This window comes from Aptenodytes patagonicus, chromosome 5 (assembly GCF_965638725.1).
Source record: "Aptenodytes patagonicus chromosome 5, bAptPat1.pri.cur, whole genome shotgun sequence".
Lineage (NCBI taxonomy): Eukaryota > Metazoa > Chordata > Aves > Sphenisciformes > Spheniscidae > Aptenodytes > Aptenodytes patagonicus.
The window spans coordinates 27227225-27247838 of NC_134953.1; the positions used below are offsets into that span (position 1 = coordinate 27227225).

Below are 20614 nucleotides of genomic sequence, written 5' to 3' on the forward strand. Positions count from 1 at the left end.
AACTTCAATGGGGCTTAAATATGACTTTCAATCTTCTACATTTTTGCAATGATATGAAAAACAGAGGTTGTTTAAAAGTATTATTCTGAATTCTGAAATAATTGAACGATACTCTTTTTTTAAATTAATCCTGCTATCGCTTCCCCTCCTGAAACCTATGAATCCTCCAACTGATGATGCATTCCTTAAGATCGAAATGTTTTTCTTCAACTTTTGAAACACTGCCGGTGAATCTTCACAGGTTATTTTTTCTTCACCTGTGCAGCCTGGGAATGCTTGATTTATTAAGTTTTATAGGTAATACTTGTCTCTGATACAAAACCATAAAAAATACATAGATGGAGATGGTGGAGTTGTCTAACAAACATTTTGGGCTGGACCTGTGATTTTTCTTTGGCTAACCAGTGCATGTAGCCACATAAGACTAAAAAAGTTAGACTTTCATGTAATCTTTTTAAGAATCCTTTATATAGGATAAAAGCCATCATCAGCCCATGAAACTCCATGGGCTTAAAAGCTACCACAACTACGAGACCTAAGAATGGGCCAGACAACATTACTTCTAGTGAGTATTTTTTGTCCTTAAGATCCCAGAAGAGTTACAAGCTCTTAAGAAACAGTCAGAAAAAACAGCTTCTGCAGTTTCAGTTGTTACTACCACTTAGGTTTTTGTCATGTCCCTTTTGCTGCAAGTTTGTTATTTTCCACAGCTTTTTAGTAGGACAAAGTTTACCTGCTTTGTTGGAAAAATCAGTGTTTTTTAAACTCAGTTTACCATGAGCTGCAAGATTTTGCCCCAAGGCAGGTAAGAAGCACTCACACGTCCTGCTGCATTGGCAGAGAGCTGTAATCTCCAGGAAAGCCGTATCAGCTATGCAGCTGTTTCTGCCTGTGAACATCTCTTTGTAGACTAAAAGTAGGCTGCAGGTGGCTCAACCCTTCCTCTAAGTATACAGTTGAGGAAAGGATTCAAGTAGCTTTCTCCTTTGTGCTCCTCAACTGGAGTCAGTACAAAGAGAGACTAATCCTTGTGAGAGAAACATACTGAGAAGCCTAGCTAGCCACCTAAAAGGCTTGATAGCTACCTCCATCAGAGTGGGATCAGTTGTCTCTCCTTTGCAGTCGCACCTAAGAAAATGAATAGCATTGAGAGCACTTGCTGTGCCTGCTGTAGGGATGGGATGAATAGGAAATTGGGTCGTTCCCAGCGTCATTGTGGTTTGCTCCGAGAATCTGCTGCAGCGCAGTGACTCTGCACTGCTCTTACTGCAGGGTTGTAGCTTAATGCCACAATGTAGCCTGAAATCTGTTCCTTGCCAATTATCCCTATAACTCATATTTGGTTTAAAAGTCAAAGCAAGTTTTGTTCAGCAGCCAGCTGCAAGCTGGGTCTAGTTTCGAAAAAAATCAATCTGAAGATTTATGCTTCACAAATCACCATCAGCTGATACATATTGGAGAATCAGAACACTGCAAGCAGATAGCTGCAGCAGGACAAGTTTTGTTTAATTTCTGATTTATAACTAGTATTGTTTATTAGCTCTGCTGATAACAGTTGAATGATTCCAAACACTAATACAAATTTGTGAGGAAAATCCCCTCGTCTGTAGCAGAATAGTAGCAAAGGTACTGTAGGAAAGTCAAAGGGGCTGAAGGATCCACAGGCTAAGGCACCACAGTTGAACAGATATAAACAACTCCAGGACAAAAATGAAAAGGGGAAAGATGTGTGACTGTTTCCCCTTTAAACAGTATATACATAGTGTCTAGATGCTCAAGCAGGGCAAACACAGCTTACGCACTTCGGTCACCTGCCTCCTCCACAGTATGTGTGGTACCGGTAACTACAGTACAGGCTGCCAGCATTATCTGATAGTCCCTACAGCTCCTTGTTTCATGACTGGCTTGATTCACACAAATTATGAGACTACTTCTGTAAGGAAGGACTATTCATGAAAACACAGATTTTTCTTGTGCGTACCTAGCAACAATGTACATACACATTCAGTCATTGGGGCACAAACTAGAGGAAGTACAAATATTTGACAATAAAAGACAAAGCAATTGAGTATCCTCAAAGGAAGGGGACGTCCTTTACCAAGAACAGCAGCTTAATATGGAGATTTCACAATTTAGCTTTGTTTCTTGAAACAGAATCACATTTTTTCATATCCAAAATATAAATAGTTGATCAAGCTCTGTCTTGAAAGTTAGTGAAATAAGGCATACAAGGGAGGCAGATATCACTTCAGTAACACTAAGTGCTCTCTTCAATGCCAGTCACACACCTGTGTTTTCTGGGCTTCAGTCACCCTTCTTGCAACAAATGTAGCACTGGTGTAGTTACCTGTAGATGCTGTTAGTATAGAAGCTTATGACTGTTCTTCCACAATGGTCAACAAAAGTTTTACTACATGGTGTCGCAGATGGAGTGAGACTGCAGTTCACCCATAAGAAAGAAGCAACAATACACTTTATTGATATAAAACAGTGAGTTAACAAAGTTCAATGGTAAATGCAACAGTGAGTTAACAAGATTCGATGGCAAGGTACACTTGATTATTTACTGCATAGAGGACAGGGTCAGACAAAACTGTCAGGGAGACCCTCCCGTTGAGCCATGAGGTTCAGGAAGGACCCCCTTGCCTTCTAAACACCTTCTCAGAGAGGAGTCTAGGCACGGCTAGATCCAATCCTAGTCCCAGACTTGGTCAACAGTTTATGTCTAAAGGATTATATATGCACAATTAATCCTTTATATGACTTAGGTAAGATTTCAAAGTTTAGCATGCTATTAGTCACTTACTGAGTATCTGTTGCAGCAAGGAATCTCTCAACCTCGAGGAGTAACCTTGAGTGGTGTCCCTACTGTTGTCGTTTAACCTGGCAGGCAGCTAAACACCACACAGCCATTCGCTCACTCCTCTCCCTTCCCCGCCAGCGGGATGGGGGAGAGAATCGGAGAGAAAAAAAAGTAAAATCCATGGGTTGAGATAAAGACAGTTTAATAGGACAGGAAAGGAAGGGAAAAGAATAATGATAAAAGAATATACAACATAAGTGATGCACAATGCAATCGCTCGCTGACCAATGCCCAACCAGTTCCCAAGCAGCGGTTACCCCCCCCCAGCTAATTCCCCCCGGTTTATATGCTGAGCATGACGTCACATGGTATGGAATATCCCTTTGGCCAGTTGGGGTCAGCTGTCCTGGCTGTGCCCCCTCCCAGCTTCTTGTGCACCTCCAGCCTTCTCAGTCGGCAGAGCATGGGAAGTTGAGAAGTCCTTGACCAGTGTAAGCACTACTTAGCAACAACTAAAACATCGGTGTGTTATCAACATTGTTTTCATCCTAAATCCAAAACACAGCACTGTACCAGCTACTAGGAAGGAAATTAACTCTATCCCAGCCAAAATCAGGATACTACTCAAGGGGAGATCCTGTCATGCAGCCCACTGCCATGCAGGAGAGCTCAAAGGGCCCTTGGGCTGCTCACTATTTATAGGGGTAAGATGATTGACTCATAGTCATATTTGCATACTGATAACTGTGGTTAGGTGGGTGTATTTCTCACAATAACCCTTGGTTATTGTGTTGTTATCTGGCTCCCAAAGCCAGACGCAGCTATCACGACCAGCATCCATTACGATCACCCCTGGTAGTTATCACTTGAGCAGGGTTACAGGAGATAAAGGTCAGGTTGGGCGGGGGAGCACACCGTCACACATGGTAGTTAATTCAGAGTTCAAAGCTTCTATCTGATGCATAGTGGATATATTAAGCAGATAGATTTAATAAAGCCTCTCTGGCATTAATTCTCTAGCAATAATGATGTACTAAAGTGAATTGGATCCCTACTGCAATACTGACAGTTGATTTGTAACTATGTGCAGTATTAATAGCTATGAACACTTTCCTGAAGGACATGCCTTCAAAGGCCACAAGAAAGTAGATAATTAAATACGTTTAAATATGAATTCGTTTGCTGCATTTTGTGGTTTAAGGCTGAACTTCTCTTACAATAAAGATGTTCAGGATTCAATCCCTCCATGCAAAGAGGAAGTTAAATGAACTCTACAAAACTAGGCTAAGGCAATACAAGGCTCAGAGCTTGCCATTAGGAGGAATGGAGGATGGATTGGAGGAATCACAGGAGTAATCCAAGGCCATGGTTGTTTTGCTGCCTTTCTCCCATCCCAGCAATCTGCAGTCCTGCATAACTACCTCCTCTGCCTATTTGCTGAGCTGGACCCAGCTCTGTGAATGAACTGACACTGAACTAAACACACATTTAGGCTATAATATTACATACTGGGCAGAATCTAACCAAGTGAAGCAGGAGTGGCATGCTGGGTTATTTGCATTAACAATAAGAAGTAAGGTTTAAAATGGCATGAATGTCTAAATGGGTGGAAAGCCTGTTATATACATACTGCAGAAAGCATTCAAACGCTGTTAATCCTTTGTGGAAAGATTACATAAATGTGCCAAGCTCAGTGTCAGCATCGGTGGTCTGGGATGCAATTGCCCGTTGCACAAACGACCAGCAGTTTAAGTCTTTATGAACAGCTGCTATTATCTGTGTCCAGCGGTGCTACGCCCCGATTTTTTTTTTTTTTGCTATATCTTTTCGGTAGCGTAGTCTTTCATTACGAATCAGAGATGAACACAGAAATGCCAGCCCAGCTCCTCATCCGAGCTGTACCGTACCCAGGTCTGAAAGTCAGCATGTTGCAGGCTGTGCCATGAGGGAGCTCCCGGGGACACAATGTCAGCCCTTTGCGCTGACGGGCAATGGCTTAATTTCTTTACAGCTAAGGATGGGTGGCGTGTTGCACTAAATGAGACAGGAGGAGCGCTCTCTACGTCCCTTCGCGCCCACACGGCACCAAAGGACGCCAGGGACCCATCCCTGGGCCACCCCAGGCCGGCGGGACCCAGGGCGGGTGGCGAGGCGCCCCGGGGGGCCGGGCGGGACGGCGCGGCAGCGGCTCGCCAGCGCCGCGGGGGCGGGGAGGGGAAATCCCCAGGATCCCCCGGCCCCCGCGCGGGGAGACACCGCGTTAGTCACCGGGACCCTCCCCCTGTGCCGGCGCTCGGCTCCGCCGCGGCAGCGGCCCCGTCAGCCTGGCGGCAGCGCCGCTCCCCGCTCCCCACACAGCCCGGCCGCGCCGCCGACGGGACGCGGCGCCTCCGGGAGGCGCGGGCAGCCGCGGAGGCTGAGGGGGGATGGAGGGGCCCGGGCTGCACCTCGCGGGGCTCTGCGCCGCGGCCGCCCTCCCTCGGGGCGGCGGGGCGGGCTGCCGGCGGGCGGCGTGAGGCGGTCGACTCGCCCCGGGTGCCCCCGCCCCGCGCGGGGAATGAGAGGCGGCGCCGCGGGGCTGCCCGAGCCCGCCGGGACCCACCATGCGGGAGCTGGCGATCGAGATCGGCATACGGGTCCTGCTCTTTGGGGTCTTCGTGTGAGTACCCGCCGGACAGCGGGAGAGGGGGGGACGGCTCCTGCCGGAACGGCACCAGCGGGTACCTCCGAGACTGCCTCAACTTCCCTCCGGCGCCCGGGGCCGCTCTGGCGCCCGAGTCCTTCCTCGCACCCGAGCGCGGCGTCGGATCGCCGGGCCAGGGGAGTGCGGGGTGGGGGGGTGCGGGGTTGGCCGGCCCTCAGCGCGGGCTGACGGCGGTTAACCGCCCCGCAGCCCCTGACGGAGAGCTACCCGCCGGTGGGCTCCGGCAGCGAGGCGGGCCCCGCGGCGGAGGAGCCCCCCAGGCTGATGCCGGCCCTCTCGGGAGCCCTGAGCGAGAGGGAGCTGCCGCCGTTCCCGCGTCCGGGGGTCGGGGGACCCGCTGTGCCGGGAGCGATTTTTCCCCGGGGTGTGAGTCGTTGCAGGAGCAGCGGGGAGCCCTCTCTGCCCTGGGATTTTGCTGAGGACCTGCGGGAAATTTTTGTCGGAGAAACTACAGTTTGTGAGAGAAGTGTGCAAAAACCAACCAAACAAAAAAACCCCTGCTTCTGTTTTCGTTTGAACGATTATAGCTTTTGCTGTAAGGTCTCATCTGCCAGGGCTGTAAATGCACCTCAATAGCTGGCTTGCAGCAGTGGGAGCCCGCAGTGAGTGAGCTCCGGGGCAGGCACCCTTCGCGGGAGGGCTACAGCGCTGGTGCTGGGAGCTGAGGAAGGACCTCAGGCTGAACGTGAAATGTAGTGTATTGCAGCTGGGTTTGAGATGCGTATCCGCACCCTGGTATGTAGGAGGGAAAGTCATGAAAATCTGGTTGCTGAAAGATGTGCAGCTATCGCTGCAGGAACGCTCTTTTTGCCTTCTTTAGGAGAAAGCAGTTACGTATTATTTTGCTCTGTATACTTCAGGCAGGCTTCCCCCTTTCTTTTCAGGGCTGTACCTGTTTCTTCTTTCTGGCAGTTTGTGTTCTCCATGCATTTGAACAATGAAAAGTTACGGTCTTCGTTTAAGTTTGCATTTCAGTTGCTTAACGTTTAAAGATGAGTATTCTCAATCTTTGTGATCCCTCTGAAGTATCACAGAAACTAGACCAGATTCAGCTACTGTTTACTTGTTTGTCTACTTAACGATGGGTCCTGTTGGTCACAGGTGCGGGCAGTAATGGTATAGGGCATCTATTAAGCTGTCATACTGACTTACAGCTGGTGATACTGGAATGCTTTGATGCGATTCCTTTCTGAACCTCTCATGGTTAATGAATAACTTGCCCAATTACTGGTATTTGAGTTTTTCCTCAGTGCTCATTTCTCTTGAATATTGATGCAAATCTTTTGATTTGCAACGTGTTTGGTAAGTGTCATCCTCTTCATTTTAGGATAAGCTTTGATACCTTCAAAAACCTGTAAGGTACCTTTGATACCTTTCAGTTCGGTCACATCTTACTTTGAAAGCAGACCTGTTCCTTTCAACAGAACTCTTTTCTGGAATATATGGAATTACAGGGTGAGCAAAAACCCTGGAAACTGATGCTACATCAGAACCTTTCCCTTCATTACGATTGCATGTGTAATTCATCACTTACACCATGCAGTAAGAGATGTCTTCATATAGCTTATTACCATGATATGTAAATTATAAGTAGTAATCTCTAGGTTATACTTGTCTTCTGTCCTCATTTCCTCTCTAAAACATTCTGTAATTTTCACTATTCTTTATGCTGTGGTTCTAAAATCAACTGAGGGGTGGCTAAAGGAAATGCTTTTGATAGAGCCACCATAATGCCAAATGGCAAATGACTGCACAAGCACTTTTCATATTTTCACATAGCTCAGCTGCTTCTTTCTTGGAATTTTGGGGAATAATTCTGGCATTGTAAGAGGTCATTTGGAGCATTCATTGACATCTAAAAGTACCAAACATGTAGTATTCTAAATTTACATCCAGGTTGGTGTTTAGTTTTATGAAGAACTGCACTTTGTTTGTAATGGCTGCAAAAATATAATCTCTAGCTAGACCAGAAGAATGGCTTTTATATTCAGATAATCTGAACACCAAAGTAATCTTTTGCTATTGAAATAGTGTTCAGTATTTCTCTCAGTTTTTCCGAAGAGGCAGTTACTCATATTTTGGAACTTCTGTGTTTTCTGTGGTTTTGTAAGCAGCCAGGGCAAGGATTTTTACGGAGTGTTGAGTTCATTGAAATATCTCTTCAAGTATGAACAATTACTGGTGAATTTGGAAGCCCTGGGATTGGAATCCAGGCAGTAGCATGTAAGCTCTACTGCAGAAGCTATTTCTAGGAATGAAAAGGCTGTATGGTTCCCACCTTCCTTGGAAAGGAATGCCATTAACATCAGTGAGTTGAGGCTAGGTCTGAGATCATCTCTGTTGTGAATGCCAGCTGCGACATAGATATTTGTCCACCAGGAACTGGACTGAAGAGAATTAGTTCATTCTGAAAAGGTGTTGATGACTTTGGGTCACTACCAACCTTTGTAGCGTTAGAGATCTGACCTTGAAGATAATGGTTCCATAGTTATTTGCCAATCGTGAGCCATCTGTGCCTCCCAGATGTCTTTTTAGCTTCAACCTACTGATTAATATAACTCAGAGTAATATACTGGCATATTTTGTACCATAAAATGCAAAAGAAAAAGGTGCATATTCCATGTTGTAGTTTTGCTTGGTGATAAATGTCACTTCATAAAAATGGAGGTGTGAAAACTTATGTTGATGATTGCTGAATTTGAATGTATTGCCAATTTGAATGTATTTTACAGCAACAACAGCCATATTTTCTATACTTAAGACTGGCAACCTTTTTTCCCCCACTTGCCATAATTATCAGCTTCAGTCATTCCACCAAAGGCAAAAATGTATACTTGTTATTTAAGTTCTCTTCTGTCATGCAAATGTACACCATTCTAAGTAATACACATTTTTGATGGTTGTGTATTGGTTTGGACACCAATTCAACAGACAATCAGTGAGGATAATGATAACAACTGACTCAGTTCTAGATGTTGTGTTCTTAGCAATTGCTAAGTGTTCACTTAGCAATTAAGACTGGTTTAGGTATTGAAATTAAGCAACTCAAGCTTCTGTGCATTTACAAAGATCTGTGCTGAAGGGCATTTTAGCCCTCAGGATTTACTGCTATTGAAGGAAGGATCAGTTAGGAGAGATTTATTAGAAGAACTACAGCTGCCTGAAATTTAGAAGCAGGAGTTAAAAAAAAAAAAAAAAAACAAACAACCCAAACCAGAAACCAAACACAACTGTTTGCAGTCAAAAACATGCTTGATGCACACTTTACTGGGAAGGTAAATAGATGTTTTTTGCGTACCTTCAGCAAAATAGCTCTCAAGCCACAAGTTACAAACTGTAAGGAGAATAGTGATATTTCTGTTCTGCCCTACAATTTTTCCCAGTTCCTTAACATTAACAAATTCATTTTTAGTTTTCAAAATATTTAGCCTTACACCTTTTGACTGGGCTGAACTGATCCTAATGAGCATAGATGGTTTGCTACTTACTAGGCAAAGAAAATTCTCACGCCATAATTTGACCATTACATTGTTACTACATTGTGCAGTTTTGAATATTTTTCAATTAAACCTTGATTTTAATCAATTCTCACTTCATATTTTTGTTTGTCTAGTTTTTTATTTATTAAGAAATATCTGTGAGTACAGAATTGGATGTTTTTAAAGTGAAATTTTTCATGTAAGGTCTCAGAAGTAGAAACGGTCTATTGTTTATTATAACTGTGAGCATGTACTTTGTTTATAGAAAAAATCAAACACTAATTTGAAGAATGATTGAATTAGGGTCTTGCATCTCTGTTTTCTTCATTTTGCACTTATTCCTATGACCTGGAGCGTCTTAAGATGCCTGATTAATGCTAAAACATGTTAAATGTGGCCAGTCTTTCATCTGCTCTGTGTGGACAGTGGCATTTGTCACTTAGTGAATGCTTGATGAAAGCAAATTGTTTTGACTGACTTGGTTTTATTCAGTTAAGGCAATTTTAAAAGAGATTGGTGAGCAAGTCTGATATTTTTACACAGGAGTGATGCCCTTAAAACAATGTTCTTCATCTGTCCTAAAAAGAATTCATTGAGTGGTAGCTCAGAGTGAGCCTGTAATTGCCTATAGGGATGTCTTTGTTTCTTACCTAAAACAGAACAGTATGTATTTTGCTATTTCCTACAAGGAAAACTTTTTCATCTGTTTCAGAAGTTTTAGAAGACCACATCATCATCTTGGTAGGAAGATAGAAGAATTTGCATGTGTTGTAGTATATTTAGCCCAATGACTTGTCAACAGCATATCACTGATGTTTCTAGAGCTAATTGATTAAAAAGACAGTCTTTCAAGGATTGCTTCATCAAACCTCCAGCTCTTCAGTGAGTGTGATGTGATTAAAATATAAATGTCATTCAGAGTAATTGGATATCTTCCCTACAGCATAGTCTCATTAGCAGCCTCCCTTGGGAATAAATGTCTATCTGCAGGCTAACATACGTATGTATTACACACATGTGAGTGTATAGTATTGACTAATGCTGACATCTTTCGTGTGTGTATGTGTGCAATGTTCAGACTCTGGTTTAAGTAAATAAAAGCTGATTCTGTGCATGTTCTGTTTCTTAGAAGTTTACAGTATTAAGATTTTAATCGTTATGAATATGCATGAAATGATTTAGGCTGAAAAGCTCTTTCAAGTAGCTTTCTTTGTCATAGGTGGTGGTCTTCTGGATATTCTGTATATGTTGCCTTCATAAATGATACTATGTATTGTCTTGTTAACACAGGCAGAAAATCAATTAGCTGAGGCAATTCCACAATGCTGCAGTTCCGCTTTACTCTGTTCTCACAGTTTGTGCCTGCCTTTTCTCTGTCATATCTATCGGATTTTCGGAGGATAGACTGAGCTGAGAATCATGAGCAGTCGGAGATCTGTAGGTAATATAAGCAAAACGGTATTGAGAAGAAGTCGCCAGTCTGAGACATTAAGATTTATTTCCTCATGCTGACACAAATGCTGCCAAATTACACAAATCAGTTGGACCAAGATTTCAAAGCACCTTTTAAGCCTAGGCTCTATAGCTGAATGTTTCAAAGTGAAGTAGGTATTTGGCCACATGAGCTTCTCAGTCTTTTTGTGTCCTACATTCTCAATTTGAGTATCCCATGATTCTGACTTTGTTTGGAACCTGATTTTTGACTTGTGATCTTAAAAGTCTTGGACTTCATTTCTCTGTACCCTAATTTCTCATCAAGAAAGGGAGAGTAATACTTCTTTTTCTCACCCTTTGTTCATTTAGTTGATAAATTCTTTGTCGTGAGTTATGTGGACAGTAGCCAAACCCATTGAACGTTGAATATGCTTGGAACTTTGTCAGTGTTAGTTTCACAAATAGCAATGATAATAAGAAGTGAGAGCATCAACATGTTTGATTACTAACCTGTTTAAAAATGGGTACTGTATTGTAAAACATAATTTAGATGATACTGAAATGAGGGAAAGATTTAGTTTTGTGGCCCGGGTTGAAGTCTAGTTCACCGAGTAGGGTTAATGAACAGTTAAGGGAAAGACCTGCTATAAAAAAGACCTTAGCCTCTCTGGTGCTTAGGATCTGAGAACATATGTTCTCAGATCAAGCTCCAGTGGCAAGCAACAGACTTGTTCCAGTGCTCAGCAGAGTCTGTTACACCTTTGAAGAGATGGAAGAATTAGAATGCCATGGAGCTTCTGTAACTTACTGAATGCAGTTGATACATCACAAAGTAACCCGAATTTTAACTTTGCTCAGCTCTGCGTCCTTGAGAGGTTACTGTAAAAACAAAAGGCCATAAATACCTATTATACCTAGTGTAATATGAAGCATGCAACAAAACGACGGTGTGCCTGTCCTAATATCTATGAAATATCACCAAGCTAACAGAGACACTTGGTACTTGGCATTCCACTGAGCTGAAGCTTCTGTTTCCATTGTTTTCTTATTTTATTTTTTGAAACTAGGGTAGGATTTTACTGACTTTGCTAACAGCTAGTTAAGAAAAAGTGTACCTTTCTTTTTTGTGCAGATTTTGGTCTGTGCAAAAGATAGACTGTTTTACAGACTGTTGTATCAATACGTTTAGATCGTAGAACTAAGTTTATTTCATTTGTCTTCCCTGAGTCCCAGGGAGGAAAAAAGGGGATTTAATGGCAGGAATTTTAATTGTCCTGTTAATAGGATGGGATTTACAGCTAATGTCCATGGCTAAGCTTGCAGCTGAATACATGCTTTTTAGCATGTTATTGTAAATGCCACAGCATCTGTTCCAGATTTTTGAGGAGTAAATGGTGACTTTGTGTCTCTTCTTGTTGAATCCTATTTACTCACTGACTTTGGCACTTTGTATTTATTTGCTCCGAACCCTAATTGAGGATGTTTTATAGTGAGAATGTCACTAAGACTGACAGGGTTTCTGTAAGGGGAATTTTTCTTTAAAAAAATTGATTTTTATACTTTGATCTAAGCACAGTCAAGGTGTTGCACAACTGTGTTTCTTATAGCAAAGACTTTAATAAAAAGTACGGTCTTACTGCTGAGAGTGCGCTCATACCTGACATGGTAAACCAAGATCTTTATGGTCTCGCAATCTGTTGGTGACTTTGAAAAGTGACTGCTTGGAAATAGTTGGCAGAATCACTGAAACTGTAAATGGATTAAGGATTGTATTTAGTGTGTCTCATAATGTTTTTTCTGTAATGAGCACTGTACTGGTACTGAACAGGGGACATTTCAGTGCTGCATCCATATTGGTGAGGATTGGTGGACAGAGAGAGAAAGCTAAAGCTGATGCATGTGTCCCTTGTTGAAGTATTGGTTGTGATCCACTGATGAACATCAGGGATTTTCATTTGGATGATTAAGGAAAGCTTCACTGGTTTCTGAATCAGAATAACTGCTTTACAGATGATCCGATTAGATTGTCTTCGTAGAAGAGACAAAGTTGTCATCAGATGTGGCACTTGAAATAAGCTTTTCATAACTGCATGGATTTTAAGGTGTTTTCCCTTCATGTTTTTCCCTTGCCTTGTAAATGGTAAATTTGTGATCATTGGACCACAAGTCATTGCTATGCAAGAAACTGTGACTGATCTATCTGATTCTGCAGAAAACTAGATTAGGAATGTTTCTTTGTTGTAAATTAGATTGCGACAGTCACTGTGTATTGTATTTGTTTATTTCTCTGCATTACAAAACATTTTTAGCTTTTACTAGCCAAGTGGCTAAATATTTTCCTTGTTAAAATACCACTGAATTTTAATTAAAATTGCATATAGATAAAATGCAATAAGTGTGAATTATTTTACCGTAGGCTAGAGTAACAGGGTTTACAACTGGTGTTTTCATAGTAAGTGGCTGGTTAAGATTACGTATGCAGGTGAATTTCAGAGAATTGAGGAGGACTGAGAAAGATGGTAAGAGGGGTATAGAAAACACCTTTTCTGAGAAAAGACAGAAATAATTGAGCTGTTTATTCTAGAAATCTGAGGAGACATGGCAGTAATCTTCACATGTAAGCAGCTGCTGTAAAGATGTATGAAGAAGGCAAACTGCTTTTCATGTCCTTCGGGAACTGTACAGAAAGGAAAGATTTTTAAACTTGTAGCAAGGGAAACTTAGGCTGAGCGTGGGGAAATACAACCTAATTGTAAGGACTTCTGAACGCTGTGATAGTTTGCCTGAGGCTTATATAGGATCTCCACCAATGGAAATTTTAAAAAGCAAGTTACACTAAAGTATCTTGGGAGTATTTTATGTAAAGTTTTGCTTTGCTGCATGGCTGCAAGGAGACAGACTAGGTGGCCTCGTAAGCTCACACGAATCAACTTAGCGGACTGAGGTTTATACTGTCTGAGAGTGTCCCAGTGTGTGGGGAAAAGTTGAAAGACATTACAGCAAAATCCCTTGTAAGAGATTTTTGGCTCATGATGATGGGCAGAAAAGGAAACAGCATTAACAATTTGTAGTTACTTGGAGAATACTTTAGCAAAGGCTGAGCAGAAGCCGATGATCCCTCTGGCTGGAGGGCATTGCCATGCCAGATACTATATTCTAAATATTCTGCATTGACGAGATTGTGGGAAAAATGAAATCCTAGATTAGGTGAAATGTTTCACTCTGCAATCTTGCAGTTCACCATTTTACTCTATTTTGAGTGAAAAGTTTTATTACTTCTTTAGAATTTATAATGGACGTGTAAATGTTAGCTCAGAATTATTTCAGCTTTGAAGGATTTGTGGCACCCTGCCAAGTGTTATGAAGCCTTGCAAATCGAAAACAACGGAGGAGAGTATCATTTGATATAAAGTGTTATATTTTCATTAGCTGCCAATTTTCACTAATGGGAGAGCAGATCTAATAGCCTGACTGTACTCTCATAGCCTGCAGAGAGGCCATTAATAATTTCATTCATCTAGTGTCCAAGGTGCTTTACAGGAGTGTAACTATTGCTATTGGACTTTAGTGAGCACTACAAAGTGCTAAAAGTGTTGTTCCTATTCCCCATTACTATATCTTTATATCTTCTTTTTTTTTAATCATTATTAATGCTCTGGAACATGTAGTTATTCACACAAGTGTTTTTGGATTGAGTGATTTTAATATAGTTGGATTTGATTGTGAATATCATTAGGCAGGTCTCTTTTTTTTCCCCAGAGAATAGTGAAGTCATTGCATACAGCAACTGTGAAGGAAAAACTGGAACAAAATAACTTGTAAATTTGTATTACATTTAGTGAATAACTTGACCAAAAAAGTGTTTTATTTTACAATTTGCATTTTTAAAAGTATTTTTTATTAAGATTAAAATGAGTTTAATAGATGCCCAAACAAAATATTTCAGTTCAGGTTAAAATGATATGTTCCTGCTTGACCAAAAACTGTTTTAATTTCACATGAAGAAACTCTTGATCGAGTCTTCTAGATTGGTCCATAGTATTTCTTCCCTCTCTCACTTCCTTACCAACTCATGAGTTTTTGGTCTGAAGAAACTGTCTGAGAATGTGTTTTGGCACTTAGGTCTAGTTGTGGACAATTTGTTTGATACTACTTAATCCTCATTTTTATTCAGCCTATACCCCTCAGGTACAGCATTATGTGGGGATAGGCTTCACTGCCATACAGGTCCTCTTTCAAGGTCATGTCTCTGTCTATCCATCATATGTGGTGCATAGCGAATGGGATACAAATCATAAACATTCATATAATAAACATACTCTAGACTAAAAATAACTTGGCAGCAAATTATCAAGTCGTGTTCATATTAATAAAATTCATGTTCTGGTGAAAAGCTGGGTGAGTGAGAAAGAAAATTTCTTGTGTAAAAGTGGTAGGTTTTTGATATGGGGCTTTTGAAGAGATTGGGTGGGGGTCAGTGGCTGAACGGAGACAAGATCCTGCAGCATGGAGGAATGTATTAGGGTGTTTCAGAGATTGCTCCTGAATAAGCTGCTAGGGCCAAGCTGTCACTTCCAACTGATTAAACCTTGTTCCAAGCAAGATCTTAAAGAGCTATCGCACGAGGGACAGGTGTGAGAATCACTGACGTAACAGTGAGTTACAAAGGGAATTTTGGAGAAGGAGTGATGGAGGGACAGAAATAACTGAGAGGGAAAGCTTTGGTCGCTAAGAGAAACTCAGCATCTTTGTGAGTTTAACCCCTGACTTCCATTTCAGGTCCAAACTTGTAGTCAATAGGAGTGTGGCACACAGGTATGAAAACAGAAGAAACTTTATCAGACTGCTCAGCTCTATCAAATTGCTATGAAGCGAGGATAGTTGTCCAAGGAATTGTTGAGAGTTGTTTGGCTGAAAACAACCAAATATGTTGGCTGTTATTACAGATGTAATAAAAACAAGCATTAAAAAACCTCAAAAGCAAAATTTTGACTGTCTGTAGTGTGTTTTGGTTCATTATTCAGTTATGTGCTTAGGTGATTTAAGCCTGTAATATGAATTCTGTTTTTCACTTTAGAATAATGCACAACTGCCAGCTTTGGAACTTCTAATGGCTACATCCATGTTCATATACTGATGATTTCCTTTCTCTCTACTCCCTCCTCCAAAACGCACACACATTGAAATGGCTTTTGTGAAATAGCTTACATCATACGGTATATTTAATAAAAACAGAGCACAGAGGCAACAACTAATACCATAAATCATGCTTTTTATTAACTAAAATGAGAGATAATGCAATAAAACCAGTAGCCAATAGTTTTCACTTTGTTGGTGTCTGTTATTTCTGTAAGACTACCACTGTTGATTATCTCTGTTACAGTAGTGCAGGTGTACTGGATTGCCTTAAGTATTGTACATTGAAATAATAAGTAGCAGCTCTGACCTGCTTGCCTTGTACTTGCAGTGCACCACTGCTCCATGGGAGCAGGGATCAGAAGAACTGAACTGCTTCTTCACCTCAGGAGCAGCTAAATGCCAAAACAAGTATGTTTTTGTTTTGGAACAGTTCATTTTATATTCTGCTTACCAGAAAGCAAAAGATGCAAAGATCACTTTCAATATTAGGTCAAAGAAAGTTTTAAAAATATAAAACCAGCCAAAATATGTCAATTTGACTCATTTCACAGTGGTTTTTTCCTGTTTCAGTATAGACACTCTTGTCTCCTGCTCTTCTGTTCGAAGCTGCAATGCAGCGTGACCAGCTGTTCCCTCTTTCTTCCTTCCACTTTTCTCATTTCCAAGTATTACACTTCTGCAAGGAAGAAATGATGGTGAAAAGGTTGTATCTAAGGTAGTTAAGTCGTTTAATTCCTGGATACCCATTTTTATTGCCATTGAATGGGAGTTTTCTAGATTCAGTTGCTTCATACTGGCAATAATGATACTCAGCAATATTTAGCACCACCTGCTTTCAAAGTGCTCAGCCCATGAGCAAGGACAATGTATGGGTTGGAAGTTCTTGGATTCTTTCAGGTGCACAAGAACAACCGACTGGCTGTGTTTATTGCTTGTTCTTGTGCTGTTTGTGCATGCTCAGATAATCCTTTCCCTTTCCTCTTAGGTTTAATATGACTGAAATAATATCACAGGAAGGAAATCGTTTACCCAGAGAGAGTTCAAATGCCAGGGATTGAGAAAGAAGTAGAGGTATAATTTAGGTACTAAGGAAATCAACATTAGGTTCTAAAACTCCAGGCTATTCTCTTTTTTTTCAGCACTGTGAAAAGATTGCTTGTTCACTATTTCGTATTAGGTATTCTAAGAACATTTACTTATAATTTATGTATTATTTCATAAGCTGCAGGACTCCTGTTGTGAATCTATACTGTTGTTAGTTCAAGATCTGAGCTTTTAACTGAGCCCAGACTCCCCAGCTGTTGCCTCCTTGCTGATTCATTTAATTCATACTGTTTCTTGAATGTGGACCAAGCAAGGAAGAGAAAATTTGAGCAGAGGGGTTGGCTCTGGTTTTAACCTGTTTCTGTCCATATATTCAGTATGGGTACATGTGGCTCAAGTCACGTGCTGTAGCAGACTTGAACCTAATCTCAGGTACAGCTGATGAAGCCTTTATAAATACAGACGCAGATGCTGTATCAGAGAAGGGTCCAGTGTCTCAATAATCATTCAGAGACACTGATTGGCACAGAATACATCATCTAGTTAGACACATTCTGGTTGAAGAACCTGTCTCGCAGCATGGTTGGCTTTGTTGCCCAGTAATAGTAGAGCTCACCCTGACTGGGGTGCAATGCTAGCTGCGAGGAGGAGAGTAAACAGGGTGGCCATTCATCTTTGGAAGAAGTCACACCTAGATGTATATCTGTTAAATCAGTGCATGTATGATGCAAATCTAGGAAACCTGCTAGTAAGACTGAAGAAAAATACCGGAAACTCTCCTTTTTCAGCACATCTGGGAAATATGACAGCCATGGTAATATATATATTTTTAAAACTGCATCAGAATTTATTTTCAATCCTTTCTTAATCAAAATGATTTCTTATATATCTGAAGGGCTAATGTGGGCATATGTGCTAATTAAATGTAACACTGCAATTGCTAGCTGATTTAAAATATTTAGAAATCTTTTACATCAAGTGATACTGACTCATCTGAAGCCAAACCTACCCTTGAGAACCAGTTCTTGACTTGCCAGTGACATTAAATAAAAAAAAAAAAAAACACAAAAAATTGCCCTGCCCTTTGTCCTTAACAGTCCCAGGATTTAATTCCATTGACTTTTGGCTCCTCCCTACATAAAAGTGCACCCACAGAATTAAAAGTGGGGAAAGCTGTATACATTCAGATTAGAATATCAAATGTTATTGCGAAGTGGTATGAAGGCTGTCGTAGTTTAACCTTAGTCGGCAACTGAGCACCACACAGCCCCTCGCTCACTCCCCCCTTCCCCCGGTGGGATGGGGGAGAGAATCGGAAGAGTAGAAGTGGGAAAACTTGTGGGTTGAGATAAAAACAGTTTAATAATTAAAATAAAATAGTAATAATAACAATAATAATAAAAGAATATACAAAGCAAGTGATGCACAATGCAATTGCTCACCACCCACCGACCAATGCCCAGCCAGTCCCCGAGCAGCGGCCCCCCCGGCCAGCTTTCCCCCAGTTTATGTACTGAGCAGGACGTCACATGGTATGGAATGTCCCTTTGGCCAGTTGGGGTCAGCTGTCCTGGCTGTGCCCCTTCCCAGCTTCTCGTGCACCTCCAGCCTTCTCAGTCGGCAGAGCATGGAAGCTGAAAAGTCCTTGACTAGCGTAAGCACTACTTAGCAACAACTAAAACATCGGTGTGTTATCGACATTATTCTCATCCTAAATCCAAAACACAGCACTGTACCAGCTACTAGGAAGAAAATTAACTCTATCCCTGATGAAACCAGGACAAAGGCTTTGTTTCTAGCTTCTCAAAAGTACAGAAATCTAAAAAATGCTATCAACTCGCAGTATTCCCAGAGCTGTATTGGGCACTGAATAGGGACTGAAATAAAAAAGCCTCTTGCAACATTTTTCTTACCATTTACTTTCTGCCAGTACTCCTCTGAGTCTTCATAAATACTTGCCTACAAACAGAAGGTTACTGCAAATGAAGAGAGGCATCAGATCTTCTAATTTCTGTAGCAATAAAAACTTCTGAATTATCTTTGTAGGGTGTTCCTGGTGAATATTAACTACCCTGTATCCTGCAGGACACTCAAACCCATTAAAGCTCCATATTAGGATTATAGATTGTTAATCAGAAGTGGTGGGTGTATACACTGCATGGCATTGTATTGGGAAATAAAACTTTTTAGCTGTTAAAAAGGTAGAGATAATTTATTGATACAGCTGATTCTGTATCTCTTAGTGCAAATATAAATTACTTAATGAATTGGTTTTAGTGCAGTTACAAGATGATGGTTATAATAACGTTTCCATCAAAGCCTATGAAGAACCAATAAAACATTAATTTCTGTTCTCATGTACATGCTTCTTATGCAATCAATATTTACTGCAATATAAATTCTAATATATTTTAGAATTTAACTCTTTACTTTTGATTTCCGTGGAGAACCTGAAGCTGTTGCTTTCCTACTTAAATGCTTGTCAGCAGTGCACACTTGGCATATGTGAATACCAGTCCAGTTAATGAGCAAACTACAGCATTAGGAGTCTTGCTTTGATACTGATATTGACACTTCTTGCTGGAATGAATTGCCCTACCTTGCATTGTAAAACGGTGGCAGAAAACATCAAATCTCTTGATAACCAGTGTTGTGCCTTAACTATAGGGAAAGTTTCTCTTTCTATCAAAACTAGAGTTTATATTATTGAAGTTATATTTTTAATTCATGTCAGCTTCTTCCTTGGTGAAATTGCAGTTCATCGTTAATAATTGGGCCTTGGTCATATTTTTTGTACCCCAATACATAATTCCCTTCTTGATGGCTGAGGAACTGTGGATTTCCGAAATTAAATGGCTCAGATCTCTTTCCTTATGCTAACCTCTGAGCTAACACAAAGCTATCTCATCACCATAATATGCATAGACAGCAGCATTTCAGAAACTGATCTCCTCCAACATTCACGTGGTGAGCAGAATGATGGTGATAAACCACAGGCATTGTTTCTTATCTCACCTCATCACTATCCTGTCTGCTTCAGTTCTGTTAATTTTACATTCCAGCCACAGACCATTTCAAGCTTTTCATATTTTGTCTGTCTTTGCAGGAGTTCCTAAAATAACCACTAAAAAGTTTTATATTTTTTCCTTAATATTACCTATAGGGAATAAACAAGACCAGGTTTTCCTCATGGCATGACAGTAAGTTATTCTCTCCCGGTGTATCAAATAACATGACATGAATGCTTTTCTCACTATTAGTATGTTTCAGAATGGATAAGTTGAAGTCTTGGATTCAAATGTGAGCAAAGGCAATGTGAATAAGCAGTGTTCAATGCAATGTACCCAGCCAATGTAAACACTGGGCTCTTTCTGTTTAGCCTACGTCACTTGTTGGAAAAGCAAATTCTGTCCTTCAGAATACAATTTTCTTATCTCCACAGCTGTTGTGCCCTATGATGTGTTCCATTTTATGGCTCTTCATTCAAAACATTGGGGCTGCGAATCAGTTGTGTGAGAATCTCTTGCTGAGTTATGTATTGTGTATATACCCTGTAATTAGGCCAACCTATACAGAGCCCTACTAACTTCAGCTTCACTGATGTTGCTCACGACTATGCAGTTTTAGTGTCAGGACATCTGATTGCACAATTTAACATGGCAGGTACACTATAAAAGCTTTTACTACTAGATTTGAAACCTGGTTTGGGGAATACTCAAAGAAACAGTAAGAAAGTGCAGAATGGAGTTCCAATAGCACAGTGACAGCTAATCTGTTTCTGTGGGAGAGGCAGCAGTGAGTTCGCTCGCGCAGAGTTCTGCAGTCAGGGAATGGTAGTCAGAGCCAAACTTTTTTTTTCAACAAGCTCTCAGAAGTGATTTATAAGAGGTTCATGAACACGTGTTGCTTTGCTGCTATCTCTTCATTACTTGCTCAAATGAGGAATTGCATACAAAGCCATTTTAGGATCAGATCTGCTTATCAACAGATGATGCTTAGAAAAGAGGAGGG

The 20614-nt window shown here is 41.0% G+C and overlaps 1 protein-coding gene across 1 annotated transcript in view; it reads left to right on the plus strand.

Annotated features, from left to right (window-relative positions):
- Positions 1 to 5345: 5345 nt before the first annotated feature.
- The window catches only part of PLPP4 (phospholipid phosphatase 4), a 62563-nt gene continuing 47294 nt past the window's right edge, over positions 5346 to 20614 (plus strand). Inside the window, exon 1 of the mRNA XM_076339139.1 lies at positions 5346 to 5462. Within this exon, the coding sequence (XP_076195254.1) occupies positions 5407 to 5462 (56 nt within the window). The 5' untranslated portion in view covers positions 5346 to 5406. The remainder of the gene's footprint in view (positions 5463 to 20614) is intronic.